The following is a 26,405-nucleotide window of genomic DNA, read 5'->3' as shown; positions in this document are numbered from 1 at the left end:
CTGTGAGTGCCACTCGTGTGGAGTTATTTCACGACGTGTCCTTGAGTGCACTGCAGTCGCGCTGAAGTCAAGTCCAGAGGTACAGCCTGTGCACAGACTTCAACCTCTCGGCAGATTAATGTGGTACATTTTATCTGGCCCCTGCGATTGGGTCACTCCTTTTGTCTGCCGCTATTGAACCGCGCACTCACACACAGTCAGAAGCAATTACGATACCTCCACAGAGCTCGCTGCCGGTTATGGTTTCTGTCACTGCTTTATGGCCGCTCCCACACACCCAATCTCTCTTTCTCTAACTGTCAATAACACAATTATCTGCTTGGAAAGTCACACAAGCCCTGCTCATGTTGCTCTGCAGGTGAATAAGTAGACTCACTTTGTCCTCAGAGACAGATTTATGTTGGCTCTTATTGTTTTAGGCAATTAGCTTGTCGTCTTTAACAGCAGAAAAGGCATAAATCCTTAAATTACCACCATTAAGCAAAAACCCAATAAGAGGGAGTGCTGAGGTCAGAGGTTCAACACCTTTAAAGGGCTTTTAATGGTGTTTTTATGACCTTGTGATTAGAAGGAGATACTGAGCCTCAGTGCTTATTGATGACCAACCAAATTGTGTCTGTAGCTACCACTGTTTTTTTAAAAAAATGTGTTCTTTTCTTCAGATACACTGCCGACCACTTCATCAAGTTCTCCAGTTCATAAAGTGTCAAAAATTGTGAAAATGTCAGTTCTCCGGGCTTTATCAGCTGGTAGGATTGTGCTCAAGCACCGAAAAAAAAAATATATATATATATTACCCAATTTTGATGAATGGGTGGGAGAAAAAATCCAAATAACCAGTTATGGACATATAATTTCTAAATTGAACAACAGACAGGAGGTGCTTTTGAAAATAAGGGGCATGTTATTATGTGTAGGATGTTATTATCATGACTTTTGAGAGATGGCCTGCATTTTGTGTCATCTTGTTATCATCATAAGTGTCTAAGAGGAAAGTGATAAATGATGTTATGGTGGGAGGCGGGACAGACGTGGCTACTATACGTTAGTGATACAAATATGATAGATAATAGTCATTTTTGCTGGATGTTATTAATTTTACATGTCCAAAAAGTTGATTTTTTCTATGAAACATAAATAAAATCAGAAGTGATTTACAACTAGTTTTGTCCTGTATTCAGTTGAATACAGTTCAAACAAAGATATTTAATGTTCAGACTGATTAACTTCATTGTTTTTTGTAAATATACACTCATTCTGAGTTTGATGCCTGCAACATGTTTCATATAAGTTGTCAGCTTTTCTTTTAACACTCAGCCAGTGTTTGTGAACTGAGAACACCAATAGTTAAAGTTTTAAAAGTGAAATTCTTTCTCATTCTTGCTTGATATACGACTTCAACAGTCCACAGTCTCTGTTGTCGTAGTTTGTGCTTCATAATGCACCACACATTTTCAATGGGAGGCAGGTCTGGACTGCAGGCAGCTCAGTCTGGTACCTGAACTTTTTTTTTTACTAAGGGTGTGTTTTCACGTTGTCTAAGCAGGAACGTCTCTGAAAAGATGTTGTCTGGGTGGCAGCATATGTTGCTCCAAAACCTGTATTCAACAAATCACAATTTGCCAGAGGGGGCTTTACAGTGTATACAGTGTGCAACACCCCCTGTCCTGTAGACCCTTGAAAAGCCCTTCACCCCCCCAGTTTACACCCCATGGACACATTCAAGTTCCAGCTAACTGGATCCCAGGTTCAGTCACTCCTGTCCACTCTCAGACAGTGGGTATGACTCATCTTGTGTCATCATGGCAAAATGTGGTCCTGGAAACACCCACAATCCTCACAAGTGGTTTTGAGCTCTTTGTCACATGTTTATACGTCAGTGGACAGATTTTGTCAAGCTGCAGACACGAAACTTTACACATGGTGGTGATGTTTGAAGGCTGCGTTCAAAGGCAGGTGTGGTCCGACCCTTTAATACTGAGAGCTCATGTTATTATGTAATGACTCCTCAACATGTTGTTGGACTTCGCTGCCGGTGTCTGATCTCATTGCAAGGTCTTTGTTCTGTGTGATGTTACTTTCTTTTTGAAACACAATCAAAAATGAATTATGAAAATGTCAGTTTCCTGAGACGTATTTAAATGACTTGTTTTGTCGAGCTGTCCAAAACTCAAAGATGCTCAGTTTGCAGGAATATGAACCAGACAGAAGCAGCCAGTCGTCACATTTAAAGAGCTGGAACCAGTGAATGTCTGAATGTTTATCACCTTTAGGAACAGAACTGTTGGTATAAAAACATAATCAAATATCACTTAGTATCTTCTTGGAAGCTCCTCAAAGCTCTAAATTGACCTTTAAGCTCAGATTATTTTGTTACAGACACATTTTCATTTGCTTACACTTCAGATGACACTTTCAGTACTTCACCTTCAAGTGACACTTCAGCTCCTCTTCCTCGCTTCAGCTTCACTTGATCTTTCAACTCAGCCAAGTCCTTCAGCTTAAACTGAGAAGTTTTCTGGTAGCAAATGAAACTTTCTGCATCACTAATGAACCATGTGAAGTGGTGTTTTTTTTTAAGGGAGCGTGTGGAGATGGATCTTTAAAATGTAAACAAAATGGACACACTCAAAAGATGCTTTTCACCCTCCAAAACCCAACAGAAGCACTCTGAATCTTCAGGACACGTTTTGACTTTGCTTTCCTCTCTCTGTGTCTTTGCCAGAGTGCCACTCAAAGTGGAGCAGGCTAACAACGCTCGGGACGCCCTGGGGAAGGCCGTGTACAGCCGCCTGTTCGACCACGTGGTGACCAGAGTCAACCAGTGCTTCCCCTTTGACTCCTCCGCCAACTTCATCGGCGTCCTGGACATCGCTGGCTTTGGTTGGTATCCCTCAAAACCTCCCCCTCCCCGTTGCAGCTGTTGGATTGAGGTTTTACCCTTCGTCAATGTAGATATTTCACTATTGATTGGATGCTTCATCTTAATGTGTCGTTTTTTTCAGACCTGGAGGCCACAGAGTTTTTAAAACTCACATTAACATATTCATATCAGCTGGCTTTAGCAGTACTGGCTGCTGCGTGTGAACTTTGTTTGTTTGTCTGTTGCCATGCTGGGCGCCATGAAACAGTGCATGAATGTCGTTACCTCTTTCGGGAGTTAATGGCGCTCATGCTCACGTTAATTTGTTGCGAACAGATTAAGTTCAGTTCATGGTTCACCAAACAAATGAGTAAATTCAATGGACACGCTAAGAGAGACAATGTTCATGCACCCCTTGTTCTGAACACAAGTCAAAGTTAGCTAGATGTGTTTTCCACCTGATCCTTTCACGCAACAGAAACACTCATATTTTAGTTAATGCAGCTGTCTGCAGCAGCTCTGGGTGTCATAGTCCTAAACTGGACCTGAGCTGTTAATTTATTAGAATCAGAAATACTTTGTTGATCCCCTGGAGGAAACTACTGTCATATTACAGAGGCTCAAAAATAGAAAGTTTTTTAGCACAGAGCATCTATAAGATAGATAGAAGAGAAAATAGGTGTGTAAAAATATGTACAATACAAGACAATATAGCAATAATAAAACAAAATGTGTACAGTAGGAGTATGTATAAATATGTACCTTATTCTTCGAATAAAACTATATAGATACAGAATAATATATATATAGAGGAAAAAATGATATATGAGTTTTGAATAGAATGCGCATTGTATTTTTTCAACAATGCGTGTATGAATGCAAGATTGATGCTCAGTGAAAAAGCATTGAATAAATATATTTATGCATGTTTTGTAATGGATCAGAGTGTGCTGCAGAGCCAGAGATCAGCTCATCCTGCTCCAGTTTAATCCCACAGACTCTCCAGAAGACACGGGAACTACTTTAACGTGTTGCAGAGCTGCCCTCCTTACACACAGTCGGGGTCTGCGGGGCGGCGTTTCACTGCATATAAGAGTGAACATTAGAATGAGCTCCTCTCTCGTTAGCAAAAAGCAGCGCAGAAATCATCCGGGTGCAGCTTCTCATTTTTCAGCTGCTACAAAACATCTTCAGGATGAGAATTTTAATGTTTCCACGACTCCACAAAGTCTCACAGCTGATATATGTTTGTCAGTAATAAAAGAAAAAGTTTCAGACACCAACAGTCTTTGAATATAACTTCATCAAAACTGTCACAGAAACATTTTAGTATTGAAAGAGTCTCCTCGTTCCCTACTTCATGTTTGATTAGTGACAGTTGCGTATGTGGGATGTTTCTGTTTTAAGGTGTTTTTGCACAAGATACACTTAGTAAGTGTAATATTTGAGTCTTTTAAAGAGGCAGAGAAGAATATCTTACAGTCTAGCATTGCTTCAAGTAGTTTGCGAGCACAAAAGAGGTTTGTCTTGGAGCCATTATTGTGAAAACACACTGACAACTGCGAGTTTTACAGTTTTACTCATTTTGTACTGACACACATTTCACGACATCAAGAAGGCGTCTGTACCGTGCATGATTTTCTAAACTAGTCCAACCTGTCAGATTCTCTTTGACTGCGACGCAGCGTCTTTAAACTGACTCTGCGCTTCTGCTTCTGTTTTACAGAGTACTTTGAACACAACAGCTTCGAACAGTTCTGCATCAACTACTGTAATGAGAAACTGCAGCAGTTCTTCAATGAGCGCATCCTGAAGGAGGTGAGAGCTCACCGGTTTCATTCGTTTTTTCTGCTCACAAACACCGGCACATAAAAGCAAACATATTGGAATGACTCAGGACTGATTTATACTTTGATATAAGTGCTTTTCTCGTTGTAAGCACTTATTTTCTAAGAGTATGTGTCATATTTTCAAATTGTGGGTGTCTCATTTTGAATTAAAGTATTGATTTTCCGAAGCCCAGACACATCAAATCATAAATCCTAAACTGTGAGCACCTTTAAAGGCGAGAGTTTCATTCTAAAACATGACTGAAAGATGCTTTATGATGATTACTGTTTATGTCAAAAATATAAAAAAAGTTTCTCCTAAAAATACCTTTTAGATAATCAGCTGCAGAAACACGATGTTGAATGTTTCATGTTCCTTTCAGTAAACTTTGTGTCTCATTTTTGGATGAAACTCTCCTTTTGCAGACGTTTTCAGCACCCAAACAATCATTAACAACAGTCGACATGAAAACTAACTGCTGTCCAAGTCTGCAGTGTTCCAAAACAGAAATGTGGTGTTTTTGGAAAATAATGATGCTCGATATATAATTTTTTTTGTAAGTCAGGGTCTTCACATAATGAAGTAGAAAGCACTAGAGTGCTTAAACCTCCGCCAACGCTGAGCAGCCGTCGACCTTGGAAAGCTGCAGCCTCCATAATGGTCTATTGTCGTTTGGAGTGGCGTTTCTGACAAAATAAACTGTGAAAGAAATGCTGTTCAGCTGACGACCCTGAAGCCTGCAATGTCACTGTTGTGTAATGGCTGTTTAATTGTAGTTAAATGGCGGAAACCAAAGTTTTGGATCAATAACAAAATATAATCAGCCGATCTGTCTGCAAAATTGAAGCCACATCTGTTTGAAATTTGCTGAAAGACTTCTTAGAACTGGGCCATTGTTAAAACTTCCTCAGAAAAAGGGCAGTTTAAAGGATATTTTGGAGATATTTTGACTTGAATGTTAGATGTCCCGAATATTAGATGTCTCATTTGACCTTAAAAATCCTCATTTATGTGCGGAGATGTTGGCGCCAAAACATCTGTTAGCAACATCCAGCATGAAAGCCTTAACCTTAAGATGCTCATTTTGCATGAAAGTGTAATAGCAGAGAGCCGGGACAAAGTGCCATTTTCTGAGAGCGCGAGAATGCCCTCCAGGCGGAACCACAGTGTCGTCCTCGTCCTCATTAGACGAACGCCGTACATGCTGAGAATATCGTTATGGATTCTCATTAGAAATATCTCGTTTGCATTCCAGGAGCAAGAGCTGTACCAGAGGGAGGGGCTCGGAGTCAACGAGGTTCACTACGTCGACAATCAGGACTGCATAGGTATGAAGACGCCGCTCATCATTCTGTGGTCATGATTGTGCATTCAGAGCGGCTCCGGTTCCTCATCTTCCATATTTGTGCCGTTGAGTTCAGGGTGTTCCTCTGCAAATGTGCTGGATATTATTTCCTTTTGTATAACTGATATTTTTACCCATCTGTGGAACATAATGTACATAACAAAACCCGCTAGAAAAGAAGAGGAAACAGCAGCATAGAAATGTGGGTATACTCATCTCTAACTACACAGACTCATATTTAAACAATAAGTTTACATATTTTAGGTAACATTGGCGTTCAAATTACCTTCCAAATGTTCAGATGGTGCATGAATGTCTAGAGGCATTCAAAATATATATTAGAACAGAGAATCAATCAGCTTCCTGTAGCCGATGAAAATGCTTAACTGGTAAGACATAACATTTATGTAGGTTTTCTCTCTGGTTTGAGTTCATTTAGCATCTGCAGTGAATGATGCAGGTGAAATCTTTCTATCTGTAGCTTTCAGAATGTGCGGCAGTTTGAAGATGGTGATGTACTGATAGAAGAATCTTCAGAGTAATAAATAACTCTTTGATTGTTTTTTTTTTAGAGAAAACAGAGGATCCTGCATATAGGAGAGAATTAGACCCCATTTACACTATTTACACTTGATACATCTGATCAGGTAGTTATTCAATCTCAAAATAAGCTGATAGTGTAAATGCATCCGAAAAGTGATTTCAGTATACTTCCTTAACTCTGGACTGTCCTGTCCCGTCTTGACTTAACTGAGTTCCCTGTCTTTTATTAGGACTTGTTGGTCTTGACTCGAGATTTGACTTGCAACCTCTCCTCTCATTATGGGACTTAAATTTCTTAACTTGGGACTTTCCTGTCTTGATTTGTGACCAGACCTGCAACTTTACTGTTTTGATTTCAGTCTTGAAGGTCTTACCTTGAAACTTACTTGCACTTGAGACTTGACTGTCTTGTCATGGGATTTAAAATTCTTAACTTTGGACTTGACACATGACTTCCTGTCTTGATTTAAGTTCTGGGTGTCCTGCCTTGGACTTTGACTTTGAACTGTTCTGTCTTGACTTGGGGCATTTCTGTCTTTTATTAGGACTTGTTGGTCTTGACTTGAGACTTGACTTGCACCTTTCCTCTCTTATTATGGGACTTCATGTTCTTAACTTGGGGCTTGACATGTGACTTCCTGTCTCGACTTAAGTTTTAAAGGAATTTGACTTTGAACTGTTCTGTCTTCACTTGAAACTTGATTTGGAACTTTCCTGCCTTGATGTGGGAACATTTTAGGTTCTCACTTCGTATGTGACTTGTGATTTCCCCGTGTTGATCTTGGACTTCTTAGTCTTGACTTTTGACTTAGCTTGGTAACTGAAGGCCTTAACTGGAGACTTAAATCTGGACTTCATAGCTAAGACCTGAGATTTACATCTGACTTTGTATTACCTCTGTTTCTGCACCACATTTGAAATCAGTCACATCTCTCTATGTATCAGATCTAAGGCTCCTTCAGATAAACTGCTCTTGAGACTCTGCCTGAGGATTTGGACCGCTGCGGCAGCATTCATGTTTGTAATTTTCTCGGTCAGAGGTTCTTCTTGAACTGTACTCGAGGAAGCAGTTGTGTTTATGAGCCATGAGCGGCAGCATGCTGCTCATTATTGGCCTTAATGTGCTGTTGGCTCGGAGCCCTGAGTTTTGCGAGAGCCGCCTCTCCACAGTTTGACCCCGGAGCCTCTGCGCTGCTTCACGGACAGACAAAGCGAAGAGGGAGAGCGATGAAGCCCCTGAGCGTGTGAACTCCTGTCCTGACTGAAATGTGTCTTCATTACTCCATAAACAGGGCGGGTGATGGATGTGAGGTGATTAGAGGTGAGGGAGGTTAATTATGCTTTTTGCTGATGTCCAACTCTGTGAAACAGCATCAATATTAGATGGTTAACTACAGCGGAGTCAGCTGGAGGGAGGCGGCAGTCCGCTCTGCTCACTGCCTCCAAACTGGAGATTACTAAAATGTATTTGTTTGTTTGGACTCCTTACAGATGAGTATCGATCTAGAAATATCATACATGTATAATAGAATGAATGGTAGAATTTTAATCAGTCATTCATTCATTCATCATTTCTTTTAATTTTAATCAGTTCACATGAAATTTAATCATGTCATTCAGTCATTCTTCAGGCTCAGTCTTGTTAAATTTCTTTATTCATTCACTCATTTATTTATTGAACGAGCTCGTAGAGCACTGTTCAAATTCTGTTCATTCATATATTCATTTATTCATTCATTCATATAACTAATGATTGTATTGTTTGATCTTATTTAATATTGTCCATCAATTTAATTCATTCCTTATTTCTACTGTGTTCATCTAAATGTCAGATTCATCAAATGATCATTGAATTCACTCGTTCACTCAGTTTCCTGTCAGTCTGCACACTGATCACACCTCTGACAGGTGAAGTCAGTGACACTGATCGTCTCGTTAGTGTCACCTGTCAGTGGATCACATGTATCAGGCAGCACATGAACACTCAGTTCTTCATGTGTTCATGTCTTGGTGTTTTGGAAAAACGGAGCGAGCGTCAGAATCTGGTCGACTCTGAGCAGGTCATGTGAGTCGTTCAGCGGTAAGCAGAGTTTTTGTCTCTGTGTGCGTTCGTGTTGTTTCCTGTGAGCAGGTGGAGGAGGTAGATGAAAGGATGAGGGGGTGTCTCTGGTGTTTTCAGTATAAAACATGGCTGCTGGTCAGAGCTGAGTCCTCTGTGCTGCGGCTCCTCTGGCCTCAGTGAGCGAGCGAGCGAGCGAGCGAGCGAGTCAAACAGCCTCTTCACATCAGGAAACATTACACACAAAGACTCCACCGAATCATCTGCCTGCTCATAACTTCCTCCCGGTCAGTGCTGCTCTTTTATAGAGAGATACCTTTTCTCGCAGTTTCCTCGCAGACGTGTTGTCAGGATCACCGTGGCAACTGAACTTTTTACTACGTACTGCTGTTTGTGATGCTGCAGCTGAGGTTTCCTTGTATGGACAGATTCACCTCGACCCACAGAATCCAAGAGAAAAGACGGCTTCAGGTTCAAATGTTATAGAACAATTTTTTTTTTTTACAGCGCCACCATGTGGTCAGTAGGTTCAGGCTTTTTAGTCTGAGTGGTGGGTGAGATTTCCAACCTGTAGCGCTTACGTTTTGTGAGATGCAGAGAGTTTTAGGGCACAAGAAGAAGGGGAATGATCCTGATCTACATCACTAGAGACGCAACAATTAACCCTTTGCTAAGCCCCACCTCCAAACAGCAACTGTCCAATCATAGGTTAGCAACTATAACTAAGGCTGTCTCTTCATGACTGCAAACTGCATAAATGCAGTTGAATGGAACGTTTTTGCAGGCTTGGCAACAGTAACTAAGGAGGGTGGGGCTTAGCGAAGGGTCAGTTAATCGATTATTAATCAGACAAATGATGTGCTGGTAACCATGGCAACAAATGTCATCAGGTCATTTAGCTGAAATCTATGGAATCTATCTATGTTTATTTCCTATATATTCATTTATTCTAAGTATTTGAACCCACTAAGAGTTGTCTAAGAAGTCTACTTGCATATTAGACACAGAGTGTTCTTAGCTCGACAGTGTCAGGTGTTATAATGACTTCTGTCACCAGCTTTTAACGAAATGTCAGGAAGGTAAGAAGGGATGAAAAGCTGAGGATGAACTGCTTGTTTTTCCTGCTCACAATAAGCTCGTCTAGACCGTCATTTTAATCCAGTTTTCTTAAAGAGTTTTGGTACCAAAGATGCTGCAAATTACTTTTCATGAAATCACAGAGATAAAATAAACCACTCTTACACTTTCCAAGTGTTCTACACTGATATAATAATAATGATGATGATCACAATTTGGTGGCGTTATCTCCGCTCAGTTTCTCAGTCAGATCAGGTCAAGGAGAAACCGTTATGATCTCCGCGCCTCTTCCCTTCCGATTGAACTTCAGTTTAGTTTTTTAATCGTCTACATCACCCCTCCTTCATTTAATTGGTCTCGTTGCCCGGTGGCCCTCAGGTAATCCGCGGCAGCAGCTTCATTAACAGTGTAGCTTTTCTCTCATGCCTCTCGTGGTTTTTCTTTTCTCTTTTACAGACCTGGTGGAGGCGAAGCTGGTCGGCATCCTGGATATCCTGGACGAAGAGAACCGACTACCTCAACCCAGCGACCAGCACTTTACCGACACCGTTCACAACAAACACAAGAACCACTTCCGCCTCACCGTGAGTCACTGCGAAACACGAGAAATGTTCCTTTAAAGTTCGCAAGACGAGATCGAGACCGATGAATATTTTAGACATCCTAAACAAATGAACTCACTAAAATCTCTTTAAACAGTCACCTCTTAATGTTCTGAACTGAAAAAAATGTACATGAATTGTCTTTAAGTATTGCCATACTGTACATTAAAGGGATAGTTCAGATTTTCTGGTTGTATGAAGTACATGAAATAAACAGAATGTAAAATTTTTGCATCATACTATAAAATATAACGCAGTGTGAGTAATAATTCTGACGAATGGGATCTGTAAATGTGTTAAGATATAAGAATAGTATGGAGAAGAATATTAGTTAAAATATACAATATAAATGCAAACTCTGTTTTCTCTTATAAATGTAACAGCACATTTCTTTACATGTTAATGACACTGTTATTACCGTTTGAACTTTTTTTAAAAAATCCATAAACAAATGTTCTAGAGGTGGTTTAAGGTCGTCTAATATTCAGGCCGATACAATAAGTTTCAGAGGCTCAGAGTGATGTGGTGTAGCTGACAGTTAAATTACTGAACACCGACTCTTAATCTTTATTTCCAGCCCAGAGTGATTGACAGCACTGGGAATTAGCACGTCATTTTAAATGGAAAATATACAGGAACTCTGCTGAGTCTGAGTGTTTTATTGTGTGTGTGCATACATGTGATTAACTCTGTGTGTGTGTGTGTGTGTGTGTGTGTGTGTGTGTGTGTGTGTGTGTGTGTGTGTGTGTGTGTGTGTGTGTGTGTGTCCCTCAGGTACCCAGGAAGTCTAAGCTGGCCGTCCACAGGAACGTGAGGGATGATGAAGGATTTATTATCAGACACTTTGCAGGAGCCGTTTGCTACGAGACGGTGCGTTCACTCCTCCGCTCTGTGTCCCAGAGCCGTCTTTAAAATAATGTCACATTAAATTATTTATTTTTATACTTTGTCTTTGATCCCTGGACTGAAGAAAACACTCTGAACTAGAACCTTTTAACATGAAAGCAAGTTGACCGTTCAAATGTGATTATCCTCAGATAAATGGAGCCCAGAAAGCTCAGAGCACATTTTAAACTCACTGGAGAAGATATGGAAACTAATAATGTGGTTAGAAGCATTGACTAACTAGTTAACTAATATGTCTAGTAATCACTCAGTAATGAAGTTCATGTCAGCTGTGGTGTTAATGGTGTTGTACATTTATAAGATAATAATTAAATTAAGCAGCACATCCCTACTTAATTATGTTTAAATAATTCAGCGTCCTTCTGCATTTATAAAGTGTTACTTAAATTATACGTTTTAAATTTTACAATAAGGATCACAAAGAGCATTAACACATGCTTAACTATGGTTTAAGTCATGCTTATTAAGCATTTACACAAAGTTAATAACCGGCCTTTATAACATGCACAAAAACACACAAAAAATTATAGTTTAGGCTGTAAGTTAGAAAACGTCTGTGTGCATGAAAATAAAGGAACACGCAAACTTCCACAATAAGATAGTGGATTATGGACAAAAAATAAGTCAGGAGTTGGAGAACGGACAACTAACTAGACAATTATTAATCTTCAATTAACATTTATTTAAAATTCTCTTAATGAAATGGCTTGGCCGTGAGCTTCATGATACACATGTTAACATTTTTTATCAGCCATGTACTATTAGTAGTTAATACCCTAATTAATATGTAAATCTTTAATAAATGAGACAAAAAGAGACATTTGATAACAATTACTTAAATATATGCTACTTATTATAGCATTTATTGACTGAAGCATCTTCATGAACTTTTAAATAATTAATGAATTAATACTGTAGTTAACAAGAACACCCTTAGTACATGATTACAAGACAGTTAATTAACAATTAAATGTTAATAAATGATTATTATTACTTTACTGATGTTAATAAATGGATCCTTATTGTAAAGAGTTTCTGGAAACTTTTGTTTTGTGTCGTTTAGATGAAACTGCATGTTTTATATAAAGGGCTGTCACAGTGAGCACAACAGGCTTTTATCAAACGTCACAGTTAACTACAGCTGAGCTAACGGCCTGTTAGCCACATTAGCTGCACAGCATGCTCACACAAAGTTAAACAGATCAACCTGCAAATCAAACAGTTGGTTTGAAGTCGGGTCATTGATGAGGTGTAAGGTGGAGTGATAAATTTAGTCTTTACTTTTCCTCCTCTGTGTCCTTCACTCCTGTCCCTGTCCAGTCGTCTTTAACAAACACTTAATGTCCCTCGTACTGCTTGTCAGATTTTTATGAAGCGTTGATTCATTCATTTAATAATAACACACACTGAAGTGGAAAACAACAAGGGCCTCGTGAAAAAAAGAAAATTAAAAATAATAGTTGCTGCAGTTGTGTGCTGTTTGCTCATCAATAGAGCTGGACTTTAAAACGTTGGTTAATGTGACAGCCCTCTTTATAATTCTTATGTATTCTGATATTTGTTGCTCTGAATATTACCTGAGCAGTGAGCCGAGGGAGCCGGAGCAGGATGAGTCATAAACAACAACCAACCAAAAAAAAATAAATAAATAACAGGATTTTAAAATTGAAATAGTACGCTGGAGGAGAAATCCCTGCAGTCTGAAAACCTGATTGTTACTCTGCTGAAATCTGTGTCTGTTTCAGACCAAGTTTGTGGAGAAGAACAACGACGCGCTGCACATGTCTCTGGAGTGTCTGGTCAGCGAGTCCAAGGACCGCTTCGTCCGTGAACTCTTCGAGAACTCCAACAACAGCAAAGACGTGAAGCAGAAGGCCGGGAAACTGAGCTTCATCAGCGTCGGCAACAAGTTTAAGGTGAGAAATTAATCAAATCTGTTAACCTGAAACTGAAACAAATGCAGATTTGATTTACAAGCGGCGTTCTCAGCGGGCACGGATGAAAATGCCTCGCTGACGACTGATCTCTCTCTCGCACGCCATCTTGGTTGCTTCGTATCAAACTGGCTCCATATTAGATAAATGGCCGTGATTGGCCGGACCACATCGAGGTCGGCTGGAAATCTGTCTGAGCGGGAGGAAGGCCAGAAGTTTCTGCCAGAGCAAATAAAAATGAGCTCACAGTTTCCTCTGACGACTGTTAGAATGAACAGTATTCATCCAAGATTTTTCTGTTTGGTCACATATTTTTAAGTGTGCAGCTTGTGAGTATAAAAGTCAAGTTTGGATTCTCCTTTTTTAGTCCCACCAGTAGTATAAAACTTTATTGATTACTGAAGTTGTTCATATCATTCAAGACTAGAAAAATATATAGCAAAGAGCAATAAATAAAAAAAACACATAAAATGTGTACAATCTACTACCATATACACAGAGACAATAATAGATAAAAGAACAAAATATGTACAATAACAGTATGTAAAGGTCCATATTTTTTGTGAAAATATGAGTTTTGTCCCAGAATAGTTAAAAAAAAAGACATCCTCCGAAGCCTGCATGACTCTTCTTGAAAAATGCATGTAGTTAAAAGGGGGATTTATTTTGTAGAAGTGTGTGAGAGGAATAAGAACAACATGCACGTTTCTGCTGCTCTTGATGGTCCAACCATTTGCAAACAGAGCGATTTATACGATCAGAGGCAGTAATTCTGCAAAAACACCTGATTCCAGAAGCATTTACAGATACTGTTTTTATCTGCTTTAGAGCCTGAAAGTCCTGGTGAGGTACTCTGCGTTTGGCTGCATCCAATGATTTCTGCAAGTCTTTGAACTTTACACACTGATTGACCCTTCACTAAGCCCCGCCCTCCTTAGTTACTGTTGCTAAGCCTGCCAAACTTTCCATTCTCAGACTGCATGTATACAGTTTACAGTGATAACGGCGGCAGATTTAACGTCAAAATTGTGAGTAATTGTTGAAACATGAGGTCTGTGATTCCTTAGATGTAAACAGAAGCTAATTTCTAGCTGACCACGGTGGATTTTGTCGAATAAAATAAAAGTGTAGCTGGCTGATGTGAGCTAATGCTAATGCTAACTCCTTGAGTCAGCTGAGAGTCTCCAGCTGACGTTTTAGTGTTTCCATCTGACACGTTTTAAAACAAGAACCCTGTAAAGTGTTTATGTAAAGTTAGCTAACAGCTGTGTACATGATATAACATTAATGCTAACAGACTGAGGCTAAAGCTAGCTTACATCTCAGCAAACATTGTACAGATGGTGAAATACAGCAGGTATATCTACATGATAGATGACAGAAATACACTCATTAACGTGAGAAAAGGAAACGCAGGGACTCGATTAGTGCAGCGTCACCCAGCCAGACCAGCTGGACCACGATCACCACAGGAAGAGAGGCGGGATAAGAGCTAAGCTAACCCGGTTTAGACCTGAGACAGCGAGCCAGAGAGAGATGCATCGTCGTCGACCCACTTTGATTCTTCATCAACCCACATCCTCCTCCTCAAACCCCTACAGAACAAATGCAGATGCAGCAGGATCTAACAAGTTTGTCTGGAGGTAAAGTTACTGCAGCTAGTAAGCTAGCATTAGTTAGCCTGACATGCTAATGTTTGCGGCTTATAATAGAGCAGATGAACACAGAGTTTAATCCATTCATCACGTGTGCTCTCTTGTGTTTCACGTCTTTGAAAAAGTCGAGTATTGATCTCCTCAGAGCCTCCTGCACACCTTCAACATGCAGAGAGATGGAAAGTTTGTCAGCTCTAGTTACAGTTGCTAACCTATGATTGGACAGTTGCTGTTTGGAGGCGGGGCTTAGCAAAGGGTCAGTTGGTCAGGTGTGTGGAGGTGTGAAAGCAGGTTTGGCTTGTTAAGTGTTCTGTTTTCATTCCTCTCTGAACTATTTCTGTTTCTTTTTTGTGCAACACCACGAATGTCTTCGAGGATGACAGGGTTGGCTGTTAACTCCAATATTTAAAGGATTTATTGCATTCAGAACAGGTGTAAACAATTTTGCCTTCAGATATTGTTGGAAGAGAAACCAGTTTGTGTCTGGTTTGTCTTTCCACTGTTAAACATTCACCGGCTTTGGTTGGATTGAAATAAACCTTTAATTCACTGAGAAACAGCCTGTAGAGCCAGAATAATAGAATCTTACTCTTTGAATGAAGGGTTTATTTCAGCCGAACCAGCGTTGGTGACTGTTTCAGCAGAAAGATGGTTTTGGTGAGTTTTATTTTACGTCTTTCCAGACTGAATGATGTTTTACGATGATAAAACTGCTCTTTTTTCTGTTTCTGGTTAAACAAACGGACCTTAGTCTTTTACCATAAACTCTATATCTGTCAGGATTCTTTTCATAATGTTGTCAGACACTTAGATTAACACTCTGAGCCTGTCAGTGTTAAAACAAGCACTTTTTATTGGATGCACTTTGATGCTTCACAGTTCACAGCCCGTGAGGATTACACTGCAGCTTGTTTCACGGCTGACAGCTGCAGCGGTCTCCATCGATACTGGACCAATATCGTCCTAATTAGTCACTTGGATACAGAAACACGAGAAACCTTTAAAGACACCGGTTAGTCAGGGAAAATGTGCTTCTTAATGGAGCACATTTTGATTTATTCATTGAGACCCTAACGTCTTGGAAGAACAAAAGAAACTTTTGGATATTTGGAGAGAGAAGTCGAGGGTTTTGCAGATAAAACAGAAGCTTTACTCCCTTGAACTTAAGAATAAATCTTTCAGACCTTTTGAATTATAATAGACGAGTCATTGGAAACAGTTATCCTACTACCAGCAGGAAGAACGCTGCTGTTCTGAGAGGTGCAGGGTTTTATTCTTTTTAACTGCCAGCAGCTCCTGTTACTCTGATGAAGACATACCGTCTGTCAAAATGTTATTTGTTACACTTGATTAGAGGCTTTAATTAAAGGAGAGTCAGATCTCGTCCCTTCAGACCGGGTCTCTGTCTTCTGAGGCAGCAGTGTGAGCTCCTGCACCTTTGGTTCAGGTTCATTTGGTCACGAACTTTAACCATCGCGAATAAATTAATACTGTAATTGCAGATCAAAAAGAACCAGCTCATTCTATGAAAAGTGTGAATATAAGAACTGCAGCCCCATGCTTCTATTTTTAATTGTGCATATATCCAAGAGAAATAAAACACGAGGGACCAAAATAAACTACAGAACACAAAATCTGCATTCTGCAAAGTCATACCAGACGTGCTGTGTCTGCTCTCGCCAAAAAGTGCTCTGATGACACCAACTTATCAAGGTATCACCGTTAATGTGACAATGATTTACGGAAGCTGAGAAACGCTGCGCGCAGCAGCTTTAACAGGCAGGTCGGCTCACAGAATACAGATGTGACGGGCTGTGGTCATAATGAAGCCGTCAGCGCTCAGGTTCACCTTAACAAAGGACCAGTGAGTTCATCTTAAAGGGTAACTCCGCTGTTTTTCAACCTGCACTCTACTTTCCTGTGATTTTGTGTCTAAGTGACAACGTGTGAATTTGGTCCAGTGCTGAGTGAGACCGCTGCGAGTGCCAGACAACGTTAAAGGATCCTGACAGAGACAGAGAGACATTGTGTTTAACCAGAAATACAGGATTTATCACCAGACTCCATTTATAACAACAATAATTTTACCATCGTACAACAAACTTCGTTCAAACTCAACAGAAACAAAATAAAACTCAGCAGAAACATCTTCCCACTGTTCCAACAATCACCAGCTCTGGTTTTGGTGTGAAAATATTCTGATCGAAACACAAACACCCACACACTGCAGCAACGCTTGACTCTGAATGTGATGTTACCACAACTTTCGCCGCTTCCTCCATGATGCTTTTCTTCGCAAATGTGTTCCCTATATAGAGAAATGTGGGCGTGGCAGCATGCAGATTGCACTTGTTTCACCTGAGTGCGTAGGGTTGTACGCAGGTGTGCTACAGTAAAGCGGGTGCTTCTGGATTTTTCTTTTTAAGAAAAGACAAAGAAAACTGCAGCGGCAAAAAGACATTCAGTGGTGATTTTGACATGTTCAGTTCCTGCTGCTTTTAGGAGGGTTTCACTGCTGGAGACACATTTGTAGGAATAATCCATGTTGTTGGTTTTGACGGCGTGTTTGTGTTCACTGATGCGATCCTTCAGCCTGCGTTTTATGCGGCTCACATAAAAACATCCACAGGGGTACATAAGGCGGTAAACAACATATGTAGGTGGTGTTACAGTTAATAAAATGTTTCTGTTGGTAGTTGTGGTTTGCTTTTAGGTCTGTGAATGTTTGTGAGCGTTTCTTTAGCCATGATACGAGAAAAAGATCTTTTTAAGAGAACTGCTGAGAGAACTCTTAAAACTGGACACTGTGGTGTTTTCATGAATGGAGAAAGTTGTACAGCTGTGGATTTAGAATCTAACTCCTCAGTGATCGACAGTGTCCGTACGGATCTGCGATGTGTCACGAATATAAATCATGTCTCCTTGTGCATGAAAGGATCAAATGTTTGTACATCAAAGACTCCAGAGTTCCTGTGAATCCATCCCATAAAATATTTCCCCAGCTGCCCGGCCGTACTGTACACCATCACTCCCTCGGGTTATGTGCTTTTTTTTTTTTTTTTTTTTTTTGATTGAGTGGAGCGAAGCGCTGTGGTATTTGGCTCACCTTGCCTTTGGTTAGGTGACACGTTAGAGCTCATATCAAGGTGAGCTGGATGAGTCACAGCGGAGGAGAGTGAAAATCCTCCCTCTAACTACAGCTTACAACAAAGAAGCTGCTCTCGCTGTTCCCTAAATGCACTCAGAGAAATTTTCACAGAGAAAAGTTCTTTTAACACGTCTTTGTGCTCCTGTGAGGTGGAATCACAGCCGACTAATGTTCGGGTTTATTCCCCCCTTTCTTTATTTGATCATCTGATATTTGAATTTTAAAAGAAACCAAATTTTTGATAAGAATCCCTTATTAAATTATTATAATTAATAATTATTAAATTATTGGACTCACTGTCCTTTAAAGGTAGTTTCAGACAATATTTTCCCTTGTTTTTTTGTGTTTTAAATTAAATAAATTATAATAACTATTCCAAAAGTTCATGTACAAACAGACCGACATTTATTGATTATGATATTTTCCTGATACAAAACAACAAACTCAAGTAGAGCTGCAACAATTAATTATCGATTAGTTGATTATTTAATTATGTGCCAGCTATTTTGATAATCAATTAATCAGTTTCAGACTTTTTTTTTTTAAAGAAAAAAAGTTACAATTCTCTGATTCCAACTTCTTAAATGTGTTTATGTACTTCTCAGAGACATTATTTTGTCAATATTGGGAGGAAAAACACAGAATATTCATATTTGAGAAGTTTGAACCAGTGATTTTGGCATTTTTGCTTAGAAAAAATAAGTGAATCATTTTTTAGAATTTTTGACTAATTTATTGACCCATGAAATGACAAATGTTTTAAGGTAAATTTTATTACTTTAATACTTTGTAAAGTATCAAACACTATCATATCATTTTAAATGTTGTCTTAAGGTGTGTGTCTGCAGACTGTTTTATGATGGTGGGAAACATTCAGCAGATCTGTGAGAGTCCTGACGCTCTGAGCTCCTCTCAGGGTGGATTTGGACTGGAAGCCGAGTAGATTGAGTTCTTATTACCTTTGAGCTGTGTTACCTGTGGTGTTTTCCTAAAGCCTCCTCATCCCGCCGGTCCTCCGCCTCCTCCGTCCCGCGCCCCCTCTCTATCCGAGCGATGATTAAAGTTCAAAAGGTGTAGAGGAGGATCCACACAGGCAGACGGGAACAGAGCTCTGGGCGTGGAGGAGGAGCGAGGGGGCGACGGCGAAAAATGAGCAGTGATAAATCTGAGTCAGCCGAGGTGACGGAGACGCTGCCTCCTGGCTGGAACGACGGAGAGGGGGACCATGAGCCGTGGAGGGCCTGTAGGTTTTCATTATAACCAGACAGCGTGGCTGCGTCCCAACGCCTCATAACGAAGGTGTCGCATCACAAAGATCCATCCAGACACGGCTGATAAGTCAACGCTCTTTAACACGTGAATGTGAAACACAAAACCAGAGTCGCTTCACGGTCCGTTCTGATGGCTTTTACTGAATCACATCACCTGAATGTTTTTGTATTTATGAAATGTGTTGAATGGAATTGCATCAGAGGAACAGGACGGATGAAAACGCCACCAGAGGACATAAATAATTGAATAATCCAAAGTCTGCGTTTATATATTACTATTCATACAGAGTGCAGCTTCACAGAAGAGCGCTCTGCAGACATCTGAACTTTAAAGGAGGAGGAAACAAGTCAGCCATTCACTACAGTACTGGTTCTTTTTAGCAGCCTGGACCAATTCTCCACAGATGAAAGGAATACTGACAGTAAAGTTATATAGATACTGCAGTATAAATGCCTCAAGTGCTGATTTAGGTTGAGTTGAAACTGTGCTGTTTGACTCGTTCTGTTATACGACCCCAGATCCTAAAAAAGTTGGGATGCTACCTAAAAAGTAAATAAAAGCAGGAAGAATTAATTCACAAATCATCTGTACTTGTGAACATGTGAGCCTACCTGTTATTAATTCACCTGTTTACTCGTCCAGTGTTCCCAAACAGGTGTTTCTGGAGAATTCGACAACTTTCACAGTCTTTTGTTGCTCCCGTCACAACTTGGTAAAACAATGAATATGTTGTCTTTGTGCTTTTTTCTCCAAGGAATTTTCAACTTATTAAGTTGACAAAGAGCACCTAAATGCACCTTTAGTTTAGTCTCTGCGAGGTTAGACGGTTTTATCAACTGTCCTCCAAAGGTTATAAACCTTAATCATGGACGTATTAAGAAAAACTGGATACTTTATTTAAGATGGCCTCATTTATTCTTATGAAAGTTGCTCACTGAAGCAAATACACTAAAAAAATTAGACCATAGATCATACCAGCAGATTCCTCCTAACAAAAATGATGCAGCTTTCTAGACCTGAATTAAATTCTGATGACAAAAGTTTGAATTCAGGGTCTTTGTGATGCTCAGAAAGACAAACTTTATATGTGGAAAAATTCTTGCGGTGCCAAACATGGCCGCTGCACCAGAATCCCCTCTCGGCCCAGCATTGTTCCTGAGGACCTGACCCAAATAAATGGCAGAAAACTGCAGCTTGTACCATCAGATTCTACTGATTACAACCTGTTCTTTGGTTAAAATGGCACCAACGTGTCAAGTCTGAATTTCCTCCAGCTATAGTTGTTACGTTTCTGTGATTAGAGCATCAGCTAAAGAACACAGATATGATTATCAATGTTCAGATCAGATCGGACAAACGAGGACACCGTTGTTCTGCTGATAGCTGCTAGCAGCCGCCACAATCTGTCACTGTTTGATCGTGGTTTGTTTGTCTTTACTGCACGCTCCTCTGTGGTTACATTATTTACTCTAATTACTATACATTTATTTGCATTCACACAACGCAGGCGCTCCTCGTGTCCACAGTCACTTCAAATAATCTGCCTGAATTAGCCTGAATAATGCATCATCAGCACTGTGAGGAACCAATAATGAGGAGAAGCTATTGATGATTCATCAATAATAAAAGAGTCTGATGAAAGAAGCTTTTCTTTTGTAGCAGTTTTTGTTTAGATTGTTAATCTGACTCAACTTTAAAAATATTAAACAATGTTAAAAGAGAATAATAGTGAAAATGATTGTAAAAAATGCAGATCCTGAAAATTTTACAAAGACAAAACCTTATCAGAAACTCCACCCGGCTCACGGGGCCTCCAAGCTGGATAAAACAAACGCCTGGAATTAAAACTCTTCAGCCCTGCGATGATTTGCACCTCAGCCGCTGAACAAAGATGTCGATGGTGCGAATTTGTAAAAGTTTTGCTTATCAGAAGAAGCTCTGCCCTGCTGGTATTCCAAGTGAGTCCCATCAAAAGTGAAGAATTAATCCGTCTTGACCCGCGACAGCCTGCTAAGTAAGAGGATTCCTGCTAATGCATACCAAAGTGAAAGGCTTCTCTTTACAAAAGCTTATCAGGGACAAAGTCTTTTCTCCCTCTGGTTCCCCCCGCTCGTCCACCTCAGCAACATCTCCAGCCACAAACTGTGGAGCTCAACAGTCTCAGATTAATAGTTGCCTTTGGTTCCAGACAATAATACAATAACCAATTGAAAGTCTGGCACAAGCTCTGCGGGCTCTGAGGGCTATCAGCCAGAGCACTTGGCTTCCGACTGCCGGTGAGGTTATGCATCATTACAGATCAGGAGATTTCGACCTCGACTTAATCACGCATGTGTTTGACTTCATATCTGATCTGCAGCTGAGAGCAAACTGTTGACTCTGTGAGAGAAATTAGATCGTATCGAGAGGAGGAGAGTTTCACTGTGGAGTTCACAGCAAAGACTGTTTGAAAAAACAAAAGCACAAATACTAAAACTACACTGGTGTTTATGTGAGCCCACGGTTTTACTAATAATTTCTTTTTAAAAGAAAAAAAAAAATGGAATTCTCTGATTTCAGCTTCTTAAATGTGAATATTTTCTGGTTTCCTCACTCCTCTCTGACAGTAAACTGAATATCTTCGGGTTGTGGACAAATCAAGACATTTGAGGACATGAACTTGGACATCGATGATGAAAACGATCATTAGTTGCAGCCCTGTTTCTTTTTGATCATTTACTGTGACGAGTCTTGTAACGTCTTGGTTTAATTATCGCCATTTCTGACTCCGATCCGAACAGTCACGTAAACCGCAGGAACTCTCATGATGGACCAGGTCCACTGCAGGGATCAGGGTCTACATTAAGTTCTGGGAACATCATTATAATAATCATACTTTCCAACAGGCTGAAGAAACCTTTCAGTGCCTTGAAAAGTAGTTCCTCTCTGGGTTTTTTTGTTTGTTCGTTTGTTGTTTCCTGGTGCATTATACCAAATGTTTGTTCCCAGAAAAATGTCAGCTTACTTCAAAAGAATTTCAAGTTTTGAGTCCAGCACAAACTTCTTATGTCTTGAAAAAAAAGTTTTACCAGCTAATAATGTTTTGTTGAGATAATTTACTCTTCTTCTTTAGATAAACTTGAAGGTTTGAGTTTTCAAAAATTGTTGAGTACACAAAAGGTCAGAACTTTAGAGTTCCTTCATGTTAGCCAAATACTCAATAAATAAAAGAAATTTAGAAAAATGCTTTTATCAGGAGCAAACTTTAAAGTTGTGGCATTTCTTTATCATTATTTATATATAAATGCATATTATTTGAAAATATATACAAATACCTCTTTATAAAAATGTTATACTTTTGCTTTCATATCATATGTGTTACTGGAAAATGCTTGTTAAGTTTATTTATTTATTTATTTATTTTTATTTTGTTTGATCAAAGCTGTCTTCAAACCCCATGTGAGGATTGTTTGACATGACTAAATAAAACTAACAAACTACATTAACCAGATTTGTAGACCAGCTGAGCCCACTGAGGTTTACAGAAGCTAAAACTCTGATCTGCATCTCTTTGATCACACAGATTCTTCAACAGAAATCTTCCTCTTGTTTTCTTCCTGCAGATGCAGCTGAATATTCTCCTGGACAAACTCCGCAGCACGGTCAGTGTTTCCTCTCCTGTCTTTACAACGTGATGATTTTATGTTACAGCTGCGGTTTTCTGTACATTTCATGAGAGACAAACACCTCTGGTTTCCCCTGAGACGCTCGGAGAGTCAGAGTGTGATGGATGTCATGAATTTCTGATTCACTCTGTGGTTCCTGCTGTTACTGGAATGATTTCGGTTCCTCTTCGTGTCTCTGTAATCTTGTTTCTGTCCACGTTTCCCTCCTTCACTGCTCCATGTTGCCTCCTTCTCTCCTCATTGTTTCCTTCCTTCATTCCCCCATGCATCCTCCTTTTCTCCCTGATGTTTCCCTCGTTCTTACTCCATGTCTCCCTCCTCCTCTCCTGCAGGGCTCCAGCTTCATCCGCTGCATTAAGCCAAACCTGAAGATGATCAGCCACCAGTTTGAAGGAGCTCAGATTCTCTCCCAGCTGCAGTGCTCTGGTCAGTGGCATCGACTTAAATCCAGACAATAATCATGTTTTACCTGAATTCTTTTAGACAGCCTGTCCTGAAATCCTGATTAATACGGATATACAGCCTCTAGTCACAGATATCTTCTATTCTGTGCCATAAATGCTCAAAGAGATGCTATTCAACAGATCTGTGTGGAAAATTAAAGCAACACAGGTGGGAAATTTTTAATCAGAAATAACTGTGCGGTGCTCTGTGCTGCACTAACCTGCCCTGCTGAATTTTTTTATTACATTAACGAGACGTATCCTTCATCAAGATAGAGTAGCCAACACACTGGGACAAGTGGACGCAATGTTTGCTTTTTAAACAAAGAATTAGATAATTTAGTAATGTAGAAAATTTGCAAATTTACACAAAGGCCCAAATGATTATGAATTTGTCAAAAAAACAAAAAAGCATTTCACAAAGTTTGTAAAGTTTTTCCTCACTGGACAACTCAGGTGAGTCTGGGGATGTTGTGGTTACTAGTTGAATGTGAAATCAGGCGTCCGTTCCAGTAGATTCTGAAACTTCAAACTTTTTTTTTGAGGGTAGAGTTGAAGATATTCCTGTGATTTAAAAATGATTATCAATCTGAATCAAATCCTGGTACTCGACCATGAACTGAGGGTTTCTTTCATCAAAAACCCTGATAGTTTTACTAAATCCAGTAACAGGAGAGACAGAGAGAAGGAGACAGTGGTATTAACATTTTATTAGTCATCTTTTGTATAAAACCCAAACTTATTCCACAACTGCACGTCATGAAAGTCTGGTGGTGCAACGCGGAAGGAAACGAAGAGGAGAGACAGGAGAGGGGAGGGGGAGCGCTTGTTTTGTGCGAGTGAGGAGAGAGAAAACAGAGTAGCAGCAACTCCACTGGTTGCAAAAAGAGGTCTGATTGTATGTAAGCCGATGAGTAAAATGATGGTACTTCTCAGTTGATTTATGACCTCAGTAAACAGTTTCTTAATGAGTTTCTGATGATCCCATTTAGATTAAAATAGACCATAAAGCAGGACAAGGGGGAAATGTGAAAATAGTTTGTTTGGAGACTCAGCAGAGGAACTAGTGATGATAATACACCTGATTATTGTACAGTGAAATTAAGAATTAACCTGAGTAAAATATTGATATTGCACACTGAATGATAATACACTTGACTGAAAGTATTGAATATTGCACACATTATAATAAGAAATCCAGGCAAAAATGTTCAGGTGTGAGACAATATAATAATGAAATATCACTGAAGGGTACAAAGGAGAACAGTCTGCACCCTGTTAAGCTCCAAATAAATATTTTAATTGTCTTTATTTCTTCTTAAAAGGCAACATTATGGTCTGCAGCAAGAGCTTCCTCAGGCCTGAGGAAGATTTACATGCTGCCTTTTTAGAAAATGTCCTAAAAGAAAGATAACTAAAATATTTATCTGGAGCCTAACAGACTTTTCTGTTTTGTGTTTTTTTTTCTCAGAGGTCATTTGTCATCCCTATACCTCAGCTGAAGTGTTAAAAACGAGCTGTTTGTTAGCATCTACGTGTGCACGTCACTGATTTTAATCTTTCGGTGAAGCGCTTTTAACATATCCGTCATTGGAGCATCCTGTTTTTTGTGTCTCCTCCACTTAAATACTGTTACTAAGTAAAACTTTTACGCAGCATTGTTGAAAGTTGAAGGAATAAAACCGTGAATGAATAGAAAATGTCAAGAAACCTCTTAAAGAAAACACAAAGATAAAGAACCAAGGACAAACAGAGGGACAGAAGACATCAGCAGTGACTCACCATCCAAAACACCGACGACCGACAAAGACGTCTTGTTTCTAAAATGTACCTTCAGGAAAAATATACTTATAACCAAAGTTCATCACACTGATTCTAAGAAAAAAAACTTTTATAAAACTTTAACAGAAAAACACCCAAAGTTCAGGTTCGTTAAACTGACAAAAGAATCTCACCTCGACGTCGGCTCACCTGCTCGTCCTGGAGCCTTCGTCTGTGTCACAGTCATCATCAGCAGGTGATTCACCGTCCAGAGATTTAAAAAACGTCTGAGATATTTTCTCTTGCCTTACACACCAACAGTAATAAAGTAAAACTGTGATTGTTGTGACAGTAGATTGTGCTGCAGGAGGCTGTTCAGTCCGTTAGTTCCAGTCAGAATCAGGCGAACACTGCAGCTACAGCAGCTGAGAAGCTTAAATGACCTTAAATCAGTTGGTTAATCCAACCTTTTCATTTTCTGACACTTATCTGGATCCAGGCTGTGCCAATTTAATCACATCATGAGGAAATATTGTTATAACTTACTGTGAAGTACTGAAAAAGAAATAACTTCCATCGTTCTTTTATACTTTGGATGATATGATTGTAAAAAGGGTATTAAAATAAATCCTAAGAGGTATTAATTAGGTTTTAAAAAGTCTTAAATTTGACTCGGTGAACCCTTCAGAAACCTGCGGATAACATGTTTGTTCTTTGCTTATCACAAAGTCCCTCACTGCCTTTATTTCCTGCATCCTGTGTTGTTGCTTTGTGAGTTTGAGACCGTTTTCTTAAACTTTTCCTCTTCCCCAAACCAAAAAAGAACGAAAGCCCCCTCTCCTCCTCTCAGGTTTGAAAGAAAAGAAATTATGAGCTCGGGTTTAATATCCTCAGAGAGTCCGATTTTTGCTTTCATCCACACAAACTCGGCGATGCCCTGGTCAGATACTGCACCCCGGCAAGCTCTTTATCAGTTTTATTGGACTGGGAATCGAAGCGTTGATAGTTTGGATTAGACGGGGGAGGCCTCTGTGTACCAACATGACATGGTTAGGTCCAGAATAGATGTTCAGCGACCCAAAAGGCCCAAACCTACAATATGAAAACCAATTACTGTTACGGGGTTGTAGGTAACCTCAGTTTCTCACTTTGATCTCTTTTATTAAAGATATTCAATAATAAACTTGTGCTTCACATGAACTGTAGTGATTTTTTAGTATAGTTTCTTTTTCCGTGTGAAGAGGCCTTTTTCAGATTCTGAGTCAGATCACTTCAGAGCCTTGAGGTTGGAATAAGTTTAAT

General features: G+C 39.7%; 1 protein-coding gene across 2 annotated transcripts in view; it reads left to right on the top strand.

The window, feature by feature from the left end:
- The window catches only part of LOC146314840 (unconventional myosin-VI), a 196,396-nt gene that overhangs the window by 92,578 nt on the left and 77,413 nt on the right, over nucleotides 1-26,405 (top strand). For both annotated transcript variants that reach the window (XM_084737001.1, XM_084737000.1), the window contains exons 13-20: nucleotides 2,726-2,883; nucleotides 4,590-4,681; nucleotides 5,949-6,021; nucleotides 10,174-10,301; nucleotides 11,094-11,189; nucleotides 12,971-13,141; nucleotides 22,837-22,875; nucleotides 23,232-23,325. In XM_084737001.1, coding sequence (XP_084593127.1) covers nucleotides 2,726-2,883; nucleotides 4,590-4,681; nucleotides 5,949-6,021; nucleotides 10,174-10,301; nucleotides 11,094-11,189; nucleotides 12,971-13,141; nucleotides 22,837-22,875; nucleotides 23,232-23,325 — 851 coding nt within the window. The remainder of the gene's footprint in view (nucleotides 1-2,725; nucleotides 2,884-4,589; nucleotides 4,682-5,948; nucleotides 6,022-10,173; nucleotides 10,302-11,093; nucleotides 11,190-12,970; nucleotides 13,142-22,836; nucleotides 22,876-23,231; nucleotides 23,326-26,405) is intronic.

Source organism: Lutjanus erythropterus, chromosome 15, assembly GCF_056507025.1.
Source record: "Lutjanus erythropterus isolate fLutEry1 chromosome 15, fLutEry1.hap2, whole genome shotgun sequence".
NCBI classification, from domain to species: Eukaryota; Metazoa; Chordata; class Actinopteri; order Lutjaniformes; family Lutjanidae; genus Lutjanus; species Lutjanus erythropterus.
This window is presented reverse-complemented; position numbering and strand designations above follow the sequence as displayed.